The sequence below is a fragment of the Amblyomma mixtum genome, chromosome 3, assembly GCF_055824585.1.
Source record: "Amblyomma mixtum isolate Tamu chromosome 3, ASM5582458v1, whole genome shotgun sequence".
NCBI classification, from domain to species: domain Eukaryota; kingdom Metazoa; phylum Arthropoda; class Arachnida; order Ixodida; family Ixodidae; genus Amblyomma; species Amblyomma mixtum.
The window spans coordinates 191,059,821-191,079,071 of NC_143014.1; the positions used below are offsets into that span (position 1 = coordinate 191,059,821).

Below are 19,251 nucleotides of genomic sequence, written 5' to 3' on the forward strand. Positions count from 1 at the left end.
CGCGACGTGCCTGCCTTTGTGTCCGGGGCGCGTTCTTTATTCGGGCGCCACCCGCCGTGCGGCGGCCGGCTGCGTTGGCGACCGCGCCATTAAATGGCCGGTCGATAGACGCGCCACGCGAGGAGCGCCCGCTGGAGAGACACCCCTCCGATGCGGCGGCGGCGGCCAGGTTGAGCCCCGGGCGTGCGCATCCCGGCCTTCCCTACACGCTCGTTAGCCCTCGTGTGTGCGGGCAGCGAGATTTTTCATCATCTCGCCGCTCTTTTCTTCATTTAAGTTTTCGCCCTACTTGGGTAAAAGTTATCCATTTAAAAATTAACCGGCAAACGCGACCGACAGGTTCCTTCGCTCATGCGGCGCAAGGTGTGCGCAATGCCTGCGTTAAGTGCTGATGCGTGTAATATCCTTTCATTCCTGTTTTTATTAATGCCAAAGACGTTATACGTGTAACCCCCCCCCCCCCCCCCCCTTCCTCATACAGGTGCGCATGTGCGTGTCTTTTTTTCGCTGGATTCGTTTTGCTTCCGCTTCGCGCCTCAGGGGCGAGGGAAAACACCGCAGTGCTTACCAGCGTTCAAGCTGGCGCAGACCGCTGATGATGCGGTAAGAAAGAACAAAACAAACACGTCGGCCGCACAGCGCGTGCATGAAATCTGCGGTGAGAGTCGGTGCTGTTTTTGTTATGGGCTCCGTGGCTGTCGGGAGCTTCTCGCGTTATTGTTACCATTGAAATGAACGGTGTGAACTGAGATAGGGGCAAACGGAACGCACACATGGACCAGCGCTGAGTTTCGTGTCTTCGACGACATCTGTGTTATCACGCCTTCGACGCTGATGACCTTCTATTCTCCGAGGCAGTTTTGTATCATATTTTTTTTCTCCTGACCAGTTTGACGTTTTCGTTTAGTAACGGCAATAGTGTATTCAGCGTTATCAGCGTGTTTAGCATTTCGAGCACTTCCGGCTGCCACTCACTCGTCGTTGAAGCCAAAGTACAAATCCCAATAGGCGTTCCAAAGAGAAAATGCAATTATATCGTTATCTTACAGAGCCAAAAACGTTATAACAGTTGACTAAATATGGAACGATACAGATTTAGTTTCGCTTTTTTGTTGTCCACTGTTGAGTTGGAGCCCACTTCTGAAGCTAGTATTCAATTTTAGAAAACCAATTGAACCAGTTTTGTTGGAATCGCGTATTCGAGAAATCCCTATATTTGCGCAAGATTTTTCCTCTACTCCGTTCAAGTCTCGCCATTTTTTCTGGTACAAGGAGCACGCTCCTTTTCGGTGTTAAATGTTCAAAATCTGTTCGCACCTAAAAGTGACTTGCCCAAGCACTGCATGTGGAGAACTACAACTACAGCTCAAGTAACCGCGGGGCATAGGAATAAGCACCGGCAAAGTGAATACGCCGCCGAAATTCGAAACCCTAGGGGCTCTCAAGAACGCCCTTCTAGAAGGCTGTTCGACATCGAGTTGGACTTCTGGGATTTCTTGACGTGACCTGTACGCGTCACATCCGCATTGTAAGAAAATGAGGGAAAGTTTTCGCAGTCCCCCGCTGTGTGACAGCGAACGCTGGCGTTAGTCCGTGTTCATGGTGCAAGGCAGAAGCATTGGCGAACTCCATGATAAGTAACGGTTGTCAGATTCTGCACCAGCTACCATTATACAGAAATCCCGCTCGTTCCCGCCTGCATTCCGTCCGCCATGCCTCAGGCGTACGCCAAGCTCTGAAGCGCTGACGGAAAACGAATTTTTTATTTCGAAACGAGCCAAATCCACACACAGAATTTAAGTGAAGTTCAACTGTAATTGTTAGCACGCCCATAGACCTTTCCTCAGAAGAACTATGAAAATTAAATTTGCCATATAGCTAGCATTTTAAAGGATATTATTTAACAGCTTCCAGTGTGTTGCAGCCAATAAAAAACTTCCGCGTTTTCCTCGGTTTCTATCAATATGAAATTCGCTCATTTAAAAAATAATAATAAAAAAACACCTCAAACTTCGGAGAATGAAGCAAAGCACAGTTTCGCTTGGTTTCTCACCGTTCGCCGACAGTGCAGAAGCAGCACTCGAAAGAAAGCCCAAAGGGAAAGCTACTTAGCTGACCCTAATCGCACTCCGAACTGCTTAGTCAAAGAGAGAGAGAGAGAGCAAAGAGAAGAGAGAGATAGGAGTGGAACTGTTGGGTGGACTCTTGTTTACGTTATTTATCCCCGACTGCGTCCGGAGCTTCCAGGCCCGTGAAAGAGTCACTTGCGCAGCGCCGCTTCTTTGGCGGCTCTCGCGCGCGCGTGCTCCCGCACACTCTTTCGCTCTTTGCCCCGATTCATTAGCAACTAAGCAGGCAACGCAGCGGCAAGCAAAACGAAACGCGGCAACTTGGCGACGCCGTATCAGCCTGGACCAATCGGGCGCTCTTGCTCGACTTTCTAAGCTGGGAGCTCGTTAATTACACGCCGGAGTGTGCGCGACACGCGCAGCCACCTCCCTCGCCAGCCGCCCGGCCCGGTTGGATCGCTGGCGCCGAGTTCCTGCTGAAAGGCAAGCGAGCGATCTCGTGAGGTCTGGCTTGCACTGGCAAAGCGACGAGAGCTTGGATGGTGAACTACGAGCCCTCCCGCACAGACCTCGAAAGGAAATACTGCGTCGGAAGCTTCTGCCGTCAGGTGTTTGTCGCGTGTACTGCTGGATCCTCAATCTCGGCCGTGCTCTGCGGTATGCAGTCCATCATGCTGAGTGACGCCTAGCAGCTAAGCGGAACCATTGCCACGCGGCAGCGGCCATTGCTCCGAGTAGCCGCCTGCTGTTCGCTTGGTTCGGTATCCAACTAGTATTGAGAGCAAGGAAACGTAAACGCAGGAAGCTCGCCGACGTATTACTGCTTGCAGCGGCTGGCTTGTTCTTACGCGTTCCGTAGCGATAGTTTATATTGCTTGTAGAGACCTCATTACTGCAAGGTGTAGTGGAGTGCGGTGTCCTGCTTTACCGGTATTGCAGTTCAAAAGTTATTCTGTCCCAGCAAGTTCTGTGGGCTTTTGTACTGCTAAGCAGCAACTTAATCGAGAAAGCTACAGGTCTATCAGAACTGATATAATCACTTTAAAAAAATAAATAAAATTTCTTACCCAAAGAAAAACCGAGCTTTAGCTTCAGTTCTCTGATATCGAATTTTCCTTTCCAGAATTCCGTAATTAAAACCACACCACAGCACGCAACGTTATAACAGGGCTCTGCACTGTACATTGTAACGCAGTTTAGACATTTTGCGGCATTTAAAAAGCTCCCTGCCTCGCGATTGGGGTCGCTGGGAGAGTAATCACGTAGTCAAAATTAGTTTCGAGCCCTACGCAACGGTGTGCACAATGTCTCACACCGTTGCACTGGCACGCATTAGCATCGAACAAGTCAGTGATTTTTTTGACGTCGTCCTCTTTTTTTACGGGCGCCTCATTAACATGCGCAATAGGATACTCTCTCATCTCGCTTTGAATACCCGGCCCTTTGAAACCTTCTCGAGCTGAACGCAGACCAGGATACGCTAGCGAGGCTGTAGCCTCGACTTTTAGTGAGGCAGCAGGAGCGGCGAGCTCTCGCGTCCTAGAGTTAAGCGCGTCAAGGTTTCAGTCGACGCTACCGGCGACAGCGGGCGTGCAAATATAACCTGCCCGGTTTTCTTGTTAACCGAGCAACGTGAGCGCCTTGCTTCAGCATTGCCGTGCGCTTGGAACCCGGCCATCGAACTTTCTGTCCTTGTAGCGGGAACGCAGCTCAGGCGTCGTCCGTTGGTTAAGCTCTGACTCAACTGTCCTTTCTTTTCCCGCGTCGTGGACACCTGAGCAAAGAGGGCACTCGTGTCAGCCTGCGAACTTTTTTTTACCATAGATAGAGGTCAATTCTGTAGGGCAGGTTTTAGTTAGCATTGCAGAATAGGAAGTGTTGGAAACGTGAGATGCTGCAGATGAAATCCGCGTCATGTCTTCGGTTTAACTGCGCATGAGATTTGCATCAAAGTTCCTCGCTCGCACCCGTACGTCAGCTCGAGGCGCTTGAAAAATCCGGCTATCCAGACTTCAGTAAGCATTTTTTTCTCCTTAATATATTCTGGCAGCATCTTAGTTTTATCCTGTTTATTCGGGCTAGGCTTGTTATATTTGCTCTAATTAACTCAGTTGCGTAATTCCTTTGCGCTTTCAACGTATTTGTTTTTCATTCTAATCTGAAGACGCAGCAAGTTTGGTATCTAACTGCGGTCCTGGTTTCTTTGGGTTTCCCTCGCGTTCGCAACTGCGCTGTTTGCATCTTTCACGATGTAACCGCTTTGAAAGGCCTTACGAGTGCGTAGTGGTGTTGCGTAAGTTTTCTGCACCTTTCGTTGTTGACTGCTAGAAACTGTAGGAGCGTTAATTATGACTGCTGTCATACTCTCATGAATTCAAAAAAATTAACTACAACAGAAAAGCGTTATACAGCGTGGTTGTCGCAGTCATAGCTGCAGTTGATCAATCGGTTGGAAAGTCGTTCGAAAAAGAGAGAGAGAGAAAAACGAATGAAGCTGAGTCGAAGAACTGGTGACCTTTCACGTGGTTCATGTCAAATACCACTTTAAGCGCAGAGTAATTACAAAACGTCTATGCTGGTAACGTTAAAAGCATATTTTGGGATGATCACAAACCTTGCTGTCTGAACAATACTGAATGTAAGGAAAACGTAATAAAAAAAGTACGTTGCACGATTAACTGCGTCATTGTTCATTGCTCACAAAACATTTGGGATTATTCGCAGCGGTAAAGAAGCAGGCAAATATGGTTCTTTTGCTCATTAAATACTTCTTTATTTTTTAATGAGCGCGTTAGTGATGAGATACGTTGAGACCATGTGATCAATGACCGTTTCACAATTGCGGTAGGCTATTTAGCGTGGGCACGTTGGAACTGTGAGGCAAAGCACGCTAATTATTTGCCCCCGTCGCCTCACTCCTATTTATTTGTTTCAACTTGGAGCCCTATCCTAAGGCTTCGGCTCATTTTCTACCAACAACTGTTGTATCCCATCTTGAAAACTATGTGGGCCACGTGGCGGATGGGGAGAGTGTGCAAAAACTTTTTTTCTTGCCACGACATGTAGTCCTGCACCGTTAAAGAGGTCCCGACAGTAGGCTTGTTTTCTCCTATTCATTTTTATGCCTCAATCTACCATATATGTCTGCCCGTGGTGCTGTACGCGATGCGGGCTGGCCATTTGTATTTTTATTTCTTTCTTTCTCTCCACACAAATTTATGCCTCAGCCGTAAATGCGTCTGGGCAGTATTATTTTTATTTCTTCTTTATATCTGCCCACAGTACTGTGTGTCTGAGCCATAAATTAGAAATGCGTTCCTACCATTCCCTTTCGGACACTAGAAAAGCGACGGATTCGAGGGAAGGAAAGCAATCAGGAAGTCATAGCTGTGCGCTAGAAGACTTAACACGGTGGTCACTGTCTTTTCTCTCTGTGTATCTCAGTCGGACGAGCGTACAGCACTGTGCAGGTCAGAGAGACACAGTCACACGCCCTTGCGTATAGTTAATGAAAAGGAATACAAGACAGTGACCTCGACGAAAGTTGCTTGCCTGTCTGGCCGACGACGTATGGATGCACGCGTGCTCACTATTCAAATTTGTTGGTTGGGTTCGCGCTAAGGCTGTAAGCTTGAGCTGGCAACGAAACCGTCTGTCTTGCCTTCAAGATACGTACGCGTATTTCCCTTCATCGACTCTCTGCACTTTCAAACGAATGGCCAGCTCACACACCCCTTATTCCTGGGTGAAATGGGTTCCTCCTCCGGTTGTACTCCGCTCAACATTGTGTCCCACGTGGTGGACAACCACCACACCCATTTCAATCAGCGACCCGGGCTTGGGACGCGAAAAAAAGTTATATATCACTCACAAGGCATTAAAGTGCTCGCAGAAGCGAAAAGTAATAGCGGTGGGCTGCGACTGCAACCTTCGTATGGAATGCTGCGCCGGGCACATCATCAGACGATCGCGTGCGTGCGTGTGTGTTGGCGCGCGCGTGCGTTCCCTCAACGAGAGCCGCTGTGTTTGAAATTTGACTTAACCAGTTCGCTGTGTTGTCTTCGTTTTACTCGGGTGCTTTTCTTAGGCACCCGCGGAGAAGCGCTGTCGAGTCTCACTCCTTCGCTTTCATCGAGTAGTATCGAACAAAGGGCGGCGAGTGTAACCGAAGAACGATGGAGAAAATAAAGCGAGAGGGGGGGGGGGGGGGGGGGGCGAAAAAAGGAAAACGTGTTTAACCAGCACAGCGCCGCTGCCTTCGCATTCCCAAACTTTCATTCGTTGCTTAGCTCGCGATCGGAGCAACGTTTCTCAGGTGGTCGATCGGACGGTAATCGCGCGTCCTCTCTCCCCCCGCTTGCGCGGTAGGTGTGTGCCCCCCCCCCCCCCCCCCCCCCTCCCCGTCACCAGGAATGCCCCCGTGAGCGGAAGAGCAGTTTTTCGCGCCCTACAGTGGCGTCGGCCGCCCAGCTGGTGGCGTGGAGGAGGGCGGGGGGAGGGGAATCTTTTCTCGGGTGCTGCCAGATAAACGCCACCACTGCAACAAGCAAACAAGCACAGTCTAAAGAGCGGCCCCCGTCTTCAGTCGTGTACACTTCAAGTAATCGAAGGTGAAAATGGGATGTCGACCGATAACGAAAGGGCGCCGAAAAAGAAGTAAGGGAAAAAGGTGTTGAAACACCTTTGGAGCGCTGCGCGGAAAGATCACAGCCATTAACGACGCGTGCGTGTTGCTTGTCTTTTATATTTTGTTGTATTTTCGGGGCTCCCGCACCGTACATTTCAACGTGAGCCAGCGGATTCTATCGTCCTGAAATGCCTCGAATGTTTACTTCGCAATTTTTTATGCCCCTTTCCGCAACGCTATAATTTCAAAACAGTCTCTCAACGACTTTACCCGCGTTTCCCCTTTTTCAGCGCCGCGTCTCGTCTTACTATGAGGGCCAGGATTGAAATTTTATCGCCCAGAATGAGCCATTTTTCTTCGAACTATCTGCCCTGGGAGAGCTGGGTGAGAGCAATCATACTGCTTTTTTTTTTTTTTCGCCAGGGACCGGGATGTGTGCGGCATTGATCTCCCATCAAGAAGACCGAATTAATATTTCGCGCACTTTTCTAATCTGTAAACGTTATTTAACTGCTGCAACTGTTAGACAGCTCCCGTGCAAGGTCTTAATTATTTTGTCCAAAGGAGCAAGCGATCAAGCTTTTCCACTCAACCCCTTTTATTTGCCCTTTCTCCCAACCTTTGTGTGCACTAACCTAATCTAATCAGTTCTTTCCTCGTACACTGGCTTCCATCGACATTTAAAAAAAAAATATAAGCCTATTATTGAGAGTAATGCGAAAGAAACAAACGTCCAAATCAAGTCGACAAAAACAAAACAGAAAATTACGGCAGCTCTCTGCGTCTACACTGACATAATGCAGCTATCCGCGCACGACGTCTTTGAGCGCTCATCCGTACAAGTAAAAGGCTGTACTCGCGTTGGTTGCTGACTTCAAATGATAACTGGTAAAGTAGCCAGAAAGACACCGTGCAACCGTCGTCCTTCCCCCAACTGAATTCCGTATTCGGCGCAGAGCGCCTACATGAGTTGCGCTTTCGATAAAAACGAGCGAGAAACGAGGGTTTTGAGCCACCGTGTTGGAAAACGCTGTGGTGAAATCCTCCTTCGTTTCTTTTTGTACCCATTTTTTTTTTTTTACAAACCAGAGCAAAAGAAGGTATTCGAATGTTCGCGCATTGCGCACTTACCGCACCCAAGCCGTTCTCGCGCCATCCGTCAAACAATTCGTGACAACGCCACCTTAGCGAGCCGCGTTGGTGCAGCGTTGTATAGTTCCACAGCCATTCGATATATTGTGCCAGAACAATTCCGCCGAGTGACGTATCTGAAAACTGCGCTGTCGCACGTTCAGTTTATGCAAATGTGCTACGTTCTAGGTGCCCCGGCGCCGGGCGATTGTGCTCTTGGAGGACCTATATTTAGAACCACTTCTTTCCCATTTGGGTATTTACCCATCCTGTCCTGTCGCCGAAAAAATTTCTCACGTTGTACGTGTTCGCAAACCAATACGCTGTCTGCACGCTGCAAATGCCTCGTCTTCTCACGGCCCCAGAACTGTGCGCAGAAAAAAAAAAAAAAAACGAGAGGAATAAGAGCAGCAGAAAATCGAAGCCATTAAAATTGCTTTGGAGAGCACTCAGCCAAAGTTGTATTGGCAGATGATAACAAATAGTACGCTAGCGAAATAGTTCCGTTGAAATGCAGGATTGCTTTGTTTATGCTACCAATCCGTTTTCTTGAGTGATTGGGAAAAAGCTGTGCAAGTGCGATGGCGTGCGATCCTTTTTTTCCTTCCTTCATTCTTTTATGCTCGGCCTGTGTTTTTGTGAGCGGTGGCTGAGTTGACGTTATGACATTGCCGACCTGGGTCTGACCTGCCGCTTTTTTTTCCTTTACTCGCAGTTCGTCTTCGACTGACCTTGCTGCAAGGAGAGGAGTCTTCAGCAGGCGCCATTATGGCTCTGTGGAAATGGTGAGTCCTTCAGGAGCAATCCGGTTTGATAACTATGGAAGCTAAAAACAAACAAACAAATAGAACGAAACGAAAGAGTGGCTGAAACAGTTGTGACAGCGAGCACCTTCAGCGGTCGTGTCAAGAGCATCTTCTTCTGCGCTCTCGTCACGCGTGTCTCCCGGCACTTGAGAAGCTCATGCCTAATCAGTGAAACGTGTGGAAATTGGTTGGTTTATGGGGTTTAACGTCCCAAAGCGACTAAGGCTATGAGAGACGCCGTAGTGGAGGGCTCCGGAAATTTCGACCACCTGGGGTTCTTTAACGTGCACTGACATCGCACAGTACACGGGCCTCGAATTTCTCCTCCAAAGAAATTCAACCGCCGCGGCCGGGATCGAACCCGCGTCTTTCGGGACAGCAGCCGAGCACCATAGCCACTGAGCCACCGCGGCGGCTGTGGAAATTGCAGCGTTCGACTTACTGTATGAAAGTTAATTTATGCCTCATTTCTTAGGGATGGTATGGCGACTATTCCGATTTTGTAACTAAGTCAAGTCAAGTCAAGTTAACTGAACAACAATAATACAAACAAAATTATTATTTGAAGTTAGTACGCTAGGAGGTCCCATGGTTAAAAAACTCTCAGGGGGACCTCCTAACACAAAATAGGTAGTTTAAACAAATACTTGAGCAGCTTTCGAGGGGGATTTCCAAGTAGTGTAGCAAAGGCAGGTTCGAGACAGATAAGTTGGATAATGCTAAGAACAATGCGCTTGTTTGTGAAAAAAAAAAAAACAACAACAACAGAACCCGTGAACGATACATGATGTTATTTGTTCCTCAGTGTCAGGTGTTTAACGGTAGGCACAAAACACGAGTGCATTTTTTGCTGCGAACAAGAGACAGAAAAATATAATTTCAATTACTTGCGCTTCATCAGGGCTTGGAAATACCAATGTATAATCGTCGGCGCCGTTCTTCTTTTACTTGCAGCAGACAGACAATAGCAATTATGAGAGGCTTTGGTTAGTGCATCCGATTGCGCACTGAACACGGTAGAGTTGTAGTATCATAAGTTTAAAAGCATAAACCTTTGATATTTGGATCATTGACCTGAACAAATTGAGGGGACACCTGAGCTCCATCCTAAGGTGGAGCTTAGGTGAGCTTAGGGAGCTTAGGTGGAGCTCGATAGCGTTGATGGGTCCTTTCAGAGGTCTGGAGTCCTCTTTGCGCATCACTTGGCCTAGGCTCTACCGAAAGCCTATATATGCGGAATTGGTCATCGTTTACTTTACATTCATAGATCATGGAGAGTCCTCATAGCATTCCTGCCACAGTGGATGCAGCGGTTAAGTGTTGCGCCACTCCGTCGCCACGAATCATGGGCAGTTTGTACACATTCCGATGGGCAGGTTCCTACCAGCCGCAATGGGCTGGTTGTGATGACGTCACAATATCACGTGACCTAGACGGCAGGTGAGCTACCTGCTTTTTCGCGCCGCCGACGACAACATCGACGACGCCGGATCTTCTGCAGTATCACATTAATATACATATTGTTGAGAACGGGGCCTACAAGCCCACCGCTGGAACCAGTGTTAGAGATGGGGCTTCTATCCCACCGCTGCCACCAGTGTTGAGAACGGGGCCTACAAGCCCACCGCTGGAACCAGTGTTAGAGATGGGGCTTCTATCCCACCGCTGGAACCAGAGTTGAAGACGGAGGGGTCCTGGAGATGACTAACTCGTTTAGCCTCGCAGGTACCGGCTCCGAATGACGATGTCGGACTGCGTTATCGAGGAAACTGTACAGAAGGGTTTATTCTACATATTTACAGATGAGAATCGAATGCCAATGCAATGCAATGCCTCCGATCACACAACAACATCCCGTTAAATACGGTTCGCGTTCCCCAGATCCCTGACTAGGGAACTTAGGTCGAATAACGTTGTCCAATCGGATGGGCCATTGATGACGCTGGCGGTACCACCCCCGGCACGGGGCGGTGCTGAAGCTCTCGCTCTCTCACAGCTTGGGGGATGAGAAGGGGAAGACAGTCATCAAACACAGATGCGTCACCTTGACCACTGCCGCAAGTGTTCTGTGCGTTGCCTCCGTGGGAAAGCAGAATCCCGCAGTCTCCTCGCAGGTGGTTTAACCTTCTCGAACTCCCCCGCCGGATGGCCGAAGCACGAGACTCCTTCGACACAGCGTCTTTCAATTAGCAGCCTCGCTCAGCGTGACCTTGCGTAGCATCATCCAGTCCGGTGACCCGAAGGTCGACTCGGCCAACGTATACCGCTGCTTCCGCCGTGCTGCTGTGCAAGCTCTCGCCGCATCTTTGCCCAACGACGACACTCGTTTGACAGTAATTTCTCCCAGGCCCGTGGGAGACAGCGTCCTTCGATCGGTTAGGTGATTTGGAGAGTAACAGCCCCGGCCGTCGTCGTCTATGCTTCTGCCGCCGGCGCCAGGCCTCGTCATATCCCTTGCTTTGCGATGAGACACACCCGGCTCTCAGGACCACGTTGTCCACTCTTAACAGCTCGTCCGCGGCCCGAAAAATCTCGAATGGCCAGCGTTCACGACCGCTGGGCAGGAAGAGATGAGGCCGGAGTCGGGTGGAAGGGCTGGTTTCCAGAAATGGCATCCAAGCTCGAACATTCAACAAAGAATGGCATCAGTGGACTGTTCCACGAGACAGGGCACTGACCCACAAGCAAGCGCTCGGAATTTGCCAAAGACCCACCAGGCTTCCCACAATGACAATAAATGTTTAATAAAACATTACTGAATTTTGGCGTAATTTTGGTGCCAAGAAAGCGCGAAATATCCCGATTGAAATCGCCAAAGACGGACTGCTTGGACCAAGGTTAAAAGCAAAAACCCACACACAGTAGGTGGTCCTACCAAGTACTCCTGTCTACAACAATCGGCTGAATCCATCAGCATTTCCGTGCGGTTTTCCGTTCCTGAAACGCATCGAGAAATTGTTTTTGGAGAGCAGGACTCCGTCTAAGCAAGCGACCATTTTTGGGGGGACAAAACTGTCATAATCATGTTTGAGACGATGGTCAGTCTCAAATATGAACTTTGCGCCGTTCAAGTAACTCTGGTAACCCGACAACATCTGTGCCGCCTAAACCAAACGCGCGCTCTTTGTCTAAAGCGCTTAACGCTTCTCTACATGTCAGCCTGCGGCTGATGTACTGAACATGGTGCTCTTCGTGGCCGTCGCCAACTTGACTTAAAATAGCACCCAGTCCTCTATCACTGGCGTCACACTGAACTTCTTTACTGAAATAAGTGGTCTGAAGCAAAGGGTGGGACACGAGCGCTTCCTTCAGACGAGTTTTCTCTTCGGTCGTTTCAGTGCATGTCAGTGAGGCTCCCTTTTCGTAAGGTGTCAGTCAATCAAGGGATCCACGCTCCGTCTACGCGACGTTAAGCGTAGTTCTACTCGAGCTGCACTCCTGTGAGTGCCCTTATCTCTTAGTAGCATGGGAAATCGACACCTGTGATTTCTAACTCAGTGACACCATAGCCTTTCTAACTCAGTGACGCCATAGCCCTTGTCTAAGGTAAGGAAAAAAAAAACAGTAACCTCCGATCAACTCGTTTTAACTCAAAAGTAGCCTTTCCCTGCCTGATTTCACAAACACACACACAAAAAAAGAGGAATAAAAAAAAACAGCTACTTCAAATCGCCACGCGGGGGGGAAAGCTGACTCCCCGCCGCCGAGTTGAAAGGATTAGTCTTTCAGACGCGCCCGCCGGGGTCGCGCTTTGACTGATTGTACTGCGGTCAACTCGTGACAAAAGGCTGCAGAAAAAAACGATCCCCGACTCTCACTGTCGTTTCCGCGCCCCCTCGAGGCTCTCCGAAAACCTTGGTCGTGCCTACAATGTCGATAACCGACTCTGGCTCTGGACGACGAGCAGTGACCAGCGCGAGAAGGTACCTCTTTCTCTCGCCCCAAGCAGGAAGCTCGGCTACCCATTCGCCATGCGCGCTTCCTAGAATGCGGTGCCAAATGTGAAGGACGATTCCTTTTCAAGTGCGCCCGCCGAACACGCCTGCATGTGTCGTCTCGATTGTTCGACGCCTGCGTTCGCATGCGCTGAGTGCCGCGCAACCTTGCGGTTTCTGATCTCTTGGGCCGCTTTGCCTTTTTCCTAACTGGCTTTTTGTCCGGACGGCGCGGTCTAGTCTTTCTTGCAGGCCGATGCCCCTTTATGCACTTCGCGCCAGTTTTGCTTGGAAGACGCACACTTCCTTTTCCGTTGCCGCAGTCAGCCCTCGAACGAGCTGCACATGTCGCCAGATCATTAACTGCAGTTGCAAGTTTACGAGGCGCAACGCGGGAAGGCTTCGCCTTTCCTTCCACCGCATTTCTTTCTTTCGCACCTGTCCGCGCAACCGAATTTAGGGCTTTGAATTTGATTCGTTTTCTCTTGGCCCTTTTCCTTTTTCTGCGCCTAGACTGTTCCGCGTGCGTTTCTTGTTCACAACTAGCTCTCTCTAGTTTTTCCGTCGCACCTCGGAAACGCTCCGCCAAATCAAAACTGGCCTCTTCGGCCTTGCAGCAGAGTGTCAGCGCCATACAGCTAGCTGCTCCCGAGTTTCCCGCCTCATTCCTTTGGGCGTTCTCCTCTACCGCTTGCCTGTCGCTCTGCACGCCATTCTCTGCCTTGCGGTGCTCAGCCAAAACTGAGCCCGCTTGCCTGTCGCTCTGTGCGTCTTGCTCTACATCGCAGTGCTCAGCCACTACTGAGCCCGCTTGGCTGTCGCTCTGTGCGTCTTTCTCTACATTGCAGTGCTCAGCTACAACTGAGCCCGCCTGGCTGTCGCTCTGCGCGCCATTCCCTGTACTGCAGTGCTCAGCCACAACTGAGCCCGCCTGGCTGTCGCTCTGCGCGCCATTCTCTACTCTGCAGTGCTCAGCTACAACTGAGCCCGCCTGGCTGTCGCTCTGCGCGCCATTCTCTCTACTGCAGTGCTCAGCTACAACTGAGCCCGCCTGGCTGTCCTTTTGCTCGGCAGCCTCGCCTTCTGCTTGCGCCAGCATTGCCAAGGTAGCCTCTCCGGAGCCTTTGTCACTGAAGCCACTGTGACATCCCAACTCGCTCTTACCGCGGTTGTTACTCTCAAAAGGGGTTTCCGCTGTTTCTACCTCGAAACCTTTCTCGATAGGAAAATCTCCCTTTTCGCGGTCCTGCCGGTTTGACGCCTGTATCGACTCTACTGAAAGGGTCGCGCTCGTAACTGTCCCGACAAAGCTGTCCATTGCCACTCCTACCTCACTTGGAGGAGAATCCTCGCACTCGTGTCGTTGAGACGCTATCTCGGAATGCTCTCTCTTAGCATTACGTCCAACTACACTGGACAAGGTCTCGGATTCTGCGGCTTTCCTTGGACTACCGTACCAGTTGCACACGTTCTCTGCCACTTCCCTCGTGGTGTCGCGATTTACCAACTCGGCTACGGTCACAGACTTTGCGGGTCTTATCTGCGGACCTATTTCATAAGCATCGCTTGCTCTTTCAGGACTTCCGGCTCTCACACTACCGCCCTTTCTTCGTATTTCGTTTTGAAGTTCTAATATCTTTAGTTTCCTTGTTTCAATTTCAACCCTCCACTGTTGCCGTTGCCGTTCCTTCTCTTTTTCCCACTCTCGATCAGCTTCCTCTTTACGCGCTTTTTCCTCTGTGCGCGCTTTTTCCTCCTGTTCGGCTTTTTCTTTACGGGCTTTTTCCCCCTGTTCGGCTTTTTCTTTACGGGCTTCTTCCCCCTGTACCAAATTCCACGTATCTACCAGCAGTTGATCGTTATTGTTGACCTGTTTACGAATGAATTCGCACAGTTCAATTTTGGTTATTTTGATAGGCACTTCAAAAGACAGTTCCTCGCATATCAACAGCAAGTCCGACCTCCACAATTCCATTAGTTCCATGACAACGCCTTCTCCGCTTTGGCTCTGCTAACTCCACAATGCCTTGAGAATAACCCCTCTCAAACGACAAAGCCCTGATTCCCAGTCAAGATTATTCTCTGAATCTTACAGCCTGGCGAATCCCATAGCAAAAGCCAAAACGCTCACCCGTGGAGAAAGTACGATGTCGCACGGTCCATCCCAGCTGCTGCCAACCAGTGTTGAGAACGGGGCCACACGCCCACCGCTGGAACCAGTAAAGATGGGGCTTCTATCCCACCGCTGCCACCAGTGTTGAGAACGGGGCCTACAAGCCCACCGCTGGAACCAGTGTTAGAGATGGGGCTTCTATCCCACCGCTGCCACCAGTGTTGAGAACGGGGCCTACAAGCCCACCGCTGGAACCAGTGTTAGAGATGGGGCTTCTATCCCACCGCTGGAACCAGAGTTGAAGACGGAGGGGTCCTGGAGATGACTAACTCGTTTAGCCTCGCAGGTACCGGCTCCGAATGACGATGTCGGACTGCGTTATCGAGGAAACTGTACAGAAGGGTTTATTCTACATATTTACAGATGAGAATCGAATGCCAATGCAATGCAATGCCTCCGATCACACAACAACATCCCGTTAAATACGGTTCGCGTTCCCCAGATCCCTGACTAGGGAACTTAGGTCGAATAACGTTGTCCAATCGGATGGGCCATTGATGACGCTGGCGGTACCACCCCCGGCACGGGGCGGTGCTGAAGCTCTCGCTCTCTCACAGCTTGGGGGATGAGAAGGGGAAGACAGTCATCAAACACAGATGCGTCACCTTGACCACTGCCGCAAGTGTTCTGTGCGTTGCCTCCGTGGGAAAGCAGAATCCCGCAGTCTCCTCGCAGGTGGTTTAACCTTCTCGAACTCCCCCGCCGGATGGCCGAAGCACGAGACTCCTTCGACACAGCGTCTTTCAATTAGCAGCCTCGCTCAGCGTGACCTTGCGTAGCATCATCCAGTCCGGTGACCCGAAGGTCGACTCGGCCAACGTATACCGCTGCTTCCGCCGTGCTGCTGTGCAAGCTCTCGCCGCATCTTTGCCCAACGACGACACTCGTTTGACAGTAATTTCTCCCAGGCCCGTGGGAGACAGCGTCCTTCGATCGGTTAGGTGATTTGGAGAGCAACAGCCCCGGCCGTCGTCGTCTATGCTTCTGCCGCCGGCGCCAGGCCTCGTCATATCCCTTGCTTTGCGATGAGACACACCCGGCTCTCAGGACCACGTTGTCCACTCTTAACAATATATAGACACGCGCACACACACCGTTCAACGACTACTACTTCCACGCACGCTAATAGCGTTTAAAATAATTATATTTTCTGCAATGAGATGCTTGCCGAGTAGCGTCGAGAGCTTCGAGCACCACCTGTCTTCTCTTTCTTGTTGGCAGCGTTAAGTGCCACAGCAAACGTCAACAATCCTTGTTACTCATTTCAGCCGGCATACAGTTTTCTCAAGCAAAGGCATGCAGCGTATGCTTTGCACTACCTACATGTGTCTTCGTAGTGCTCAGCTTTCCATTTATTTCTTTGCTTGATGTTATTCACAAATCGAGACACTCACAAGCTAAATTAACAAGGCAAACAGGATTGTTCTGAAATGTCAGGCACTGTGGGTATCACAACGCATTATGTATTAGCGCTTCTTTTTCTTTCTTATTTGGAGGGATTGCTTTTGAATCCAAAAGTTTTTAAAAGTGATTAACAAGCTAGATTTGTTACAGAAGCAGCGACCTGGCATGTGCAACGCAGGCCTCAGCGCGCAATTTCGTCTGATTTGCGCCCTTTTCCTCGTGTTAGCTCGACATTTACGTTGTGTTTTTTCTTCTTTTGCTTTCGTTTCTGCCGTTGTCGCAAAAGCGAAACAAGGCAACGAAGGCTCGCCGCGAGAGCCGCCGAGCTCGTTATTGTTGCGACACTTTCGTTTCCCGGAGATTAAAATAAATGTGATTACTTCGGTCTCCCTCGCCCCCGTCCCCCCTTCCCGTTCTCTCCCGCGCCGTTTTTCCTTTTCCCTGGAAAAGAAGGAGCGGCAGAAAAGAAAATAAAATGAAAAAGCGCAAGAAAGCGCCCCTTCATTACTTCCTGTGCTCATTGACTCGACCCTTCCATCAACTGCACAATATCATTTCAATTATTGGGCGCGGTCCGGTGGCGTAATAACGTCGTCTGGAGTATCCTTTCTCCCATCTTTTCTTTGATATTTTCCACATTCTCAGTCTCGAGCTGCGCGCTTTCTCAAACGCTCTCGCAGCGTTAATTGAACATGTCCGGCCTATTAGTGTCTCCAGTCTTGAAGCGAGCCTGTTCGCGTGTTACTCGTCCCTTTCGCTCTCGTGGGTTTGCTTTGCTGCCTTTTGGGCTTTAGCACCGTCGCTCTCCGACCATTTCTCTTTGCTTTCTTCTATTTCCCTTCTTCCCTTGCCTTCGCATCAGTTCATCTTGCATTTCTCTATCTTCTTTTGCAATTGCCCCTGGTTGCGTGACAGACGTTCGCATCGGACGTAGTCATTTTGCACTCTCAATTTTTTGCTTCCCTCGTTAGGAACCTAAATGAAGCCCCATGTCGGGCTGCTCGCTGCGTACATACTCCCCCTATAGCCGCTCATCTATTGCGTGCCAGCACAGTCGTCCGTCCGTCAAAGATTTAGCTCCGTGGACTAGTACGCATTACAAGCTTCGTAGAGGATCGGAGGAAATCACGACACACGACGAAACTGTTACAAATCGCATTTAGCATTAGGGCTCTCGAGGCGAGCCAGAAACTTGCGCGACGTATTTCTGAAAATTGCTGCGCAGCCGCCAAAGGCGAATTCGCCATCTCAGACTGAGTACAGGTCAACCGCCACGCGTTTGCTTTTCTCGTCGCCCGGTTCGATGAGTCTGCGTTCGAGTCGATTATACCACGACGGTTCGTCCTCTCGATCGCGCTATGATCTAAGAAAACAATGTTGCGACTTCATACGCCCAGGTGGTGGACTCTGCGAGGGTTTCTGCGGTACTCTGGCTGTCTCTCCCTGACAAAAGCGTCTGGCCAAGATCCGCGGCAGTGCCAAGCGTTACGACCTGGCGCGAAAGCTCACTGTCGGGAGTGGTCGTCTACCGCGAGAATTGCTTGTAGAGTCCACGGTCAGGGAGACGGCCGGCGGCTTGATTCAACATAGTGAATCTTCTGCCGTCTAGATAGATTCAGTTGGCTTGCTTCTGCATCGGCTCTGAAGCTACAGTGCGTATTGGGACCCCAATTTCAACATCTTGGAAGGCGCTCGAAAACAGGGTATAAAGCTTTGTTGCATGATCATCTCGAAATGTTTTTTTTTTTATTGGCGTCATCGTCTAACGCATATGTGATTTGCTTTTTATGCTCCGAAAGTACCTTTGCGGAGTACATGTCTTATGTTATCAGGGCGAGGCATTTAAAAGCAAATACTGGAAGTATACGGAGAATGGCATTAAATTATTGCAGGTGCACCGCAGAGCTGTATTCCCGCCGTAGCGTCCAAACGTTGACTTCATTTCCTTTGCAGCCTTGGTGAGAAGCTACCCGCTAGAGAGACCTTTTACAAATATACCAGCTGCGATTGGCCATAAACACCGGCCCCTAAAAAAAAAGCATTCTTTATTTGCTCTACGATGCATCACGCAGTATCCCACAAGTAAAATTATAAAAACCTGGCACACTGCGTCTTGGCCACTTTTTTTTAATACGAGACGCTGCACCCAATTTCAGGCGACGCCTGGCTAGGAGGCTGTATAAGAGTGGCGGCTAGAAAAAAACATTCTTGTATGCCACGTAGCCGATCTAGTCTGTACACTGCACGACCACACTCTACGCGGCGGCGGCTCCTCAGACCGACCGGTCGTTGGTTTCTGACCACTTTTTTTCTTTTTCTTATTCTTCGGTAACTTTTCTGTGTGTCTGTTACGTACCCTGGGTCGTATTCCGTTTTTTTTTTTTTCGGTAATCTCGGTTAGGCCTTCAAGAAAAAAAAATGAGAACAAACTGCGTTATAAATGTTGTAGGCCATCACCTATAGGCAACATCGCGATTCTATTCATGCGTTATAAAGGTTAGGTTAGGTTATTTGGGTTTAACGTTCCAAAGCAACGCAGGCTATGAGGGACGCCGTAGTGAAGGGCTGCGGAAATTTCGACCACCTGGGGTTCTTTAACGTGCACTGACATCGCACAGTACACGGGCCTCTAGAATTTCGCCTCCATCGAAATTCAGCCGCCGCGGACGGGATCGAACCCGCGTCTTTCGTCATGCGTTATAAAGGCGCTGCATTTCGATTATGATGCCTAACCATCTTACTTAACACTTTATGTAGCACCAGTAAATGCACATTAGTCATAATTTAATATTTTACTGGTGAATTGCCTTCACTGTATCGGGTACATGTCGACTGAGTGCAGTCGAATGAGATTACCAGCAATCGTCTATAACCTGTTACTGCGACAGAACATCGTTAGCACGGCACAAACTGGGTCTCTAAAACGCGGAAATTCCGTTGCCTATGCACTCCTCGACCAAGGACAAGAAAGTGCCTAAAGGAAGGCACTTTTGCTCGCGTCAGTTACGATGCGAGCCTGTGAACGCGAACAACGGGCCAGCAGCAGTGTCTGGGGCCGGCGCGTAAGGCGAGTCCGACCTGTACCACAGAACGCGCGAACCTCGGC

The 19,251-nt window shown here is 49.8% G+C and overlaps 1 protein-coding gene across 8 annotated transcripts in view; it reads left to right on the forward strand.

The window, feature by feature from the left end:
• The window catches only part of LOC149353062 (GTPase-activating Rap/Ran-GAP domain-like protein 3), an 829,394-nt gene that overhangs the window by 712,318 nt on the left and 97,825 nt on the right, over positions 1–19,251 (forward strand). For all 8 annotated transcript variants that reach the window (XM_089582257.1, XM_089582254.1, XM_089582252.1 and 5 more), the window contains one exon: positions 8,543–8,612. In XM_089582257.1, coding sequence (XP_089438383.1) covers positions 8,543–8,612 — 70 coding nt within the window. The remainder of the gene's footprint in view (positions 1–8,542; positions 8,613–19,251) is intronic.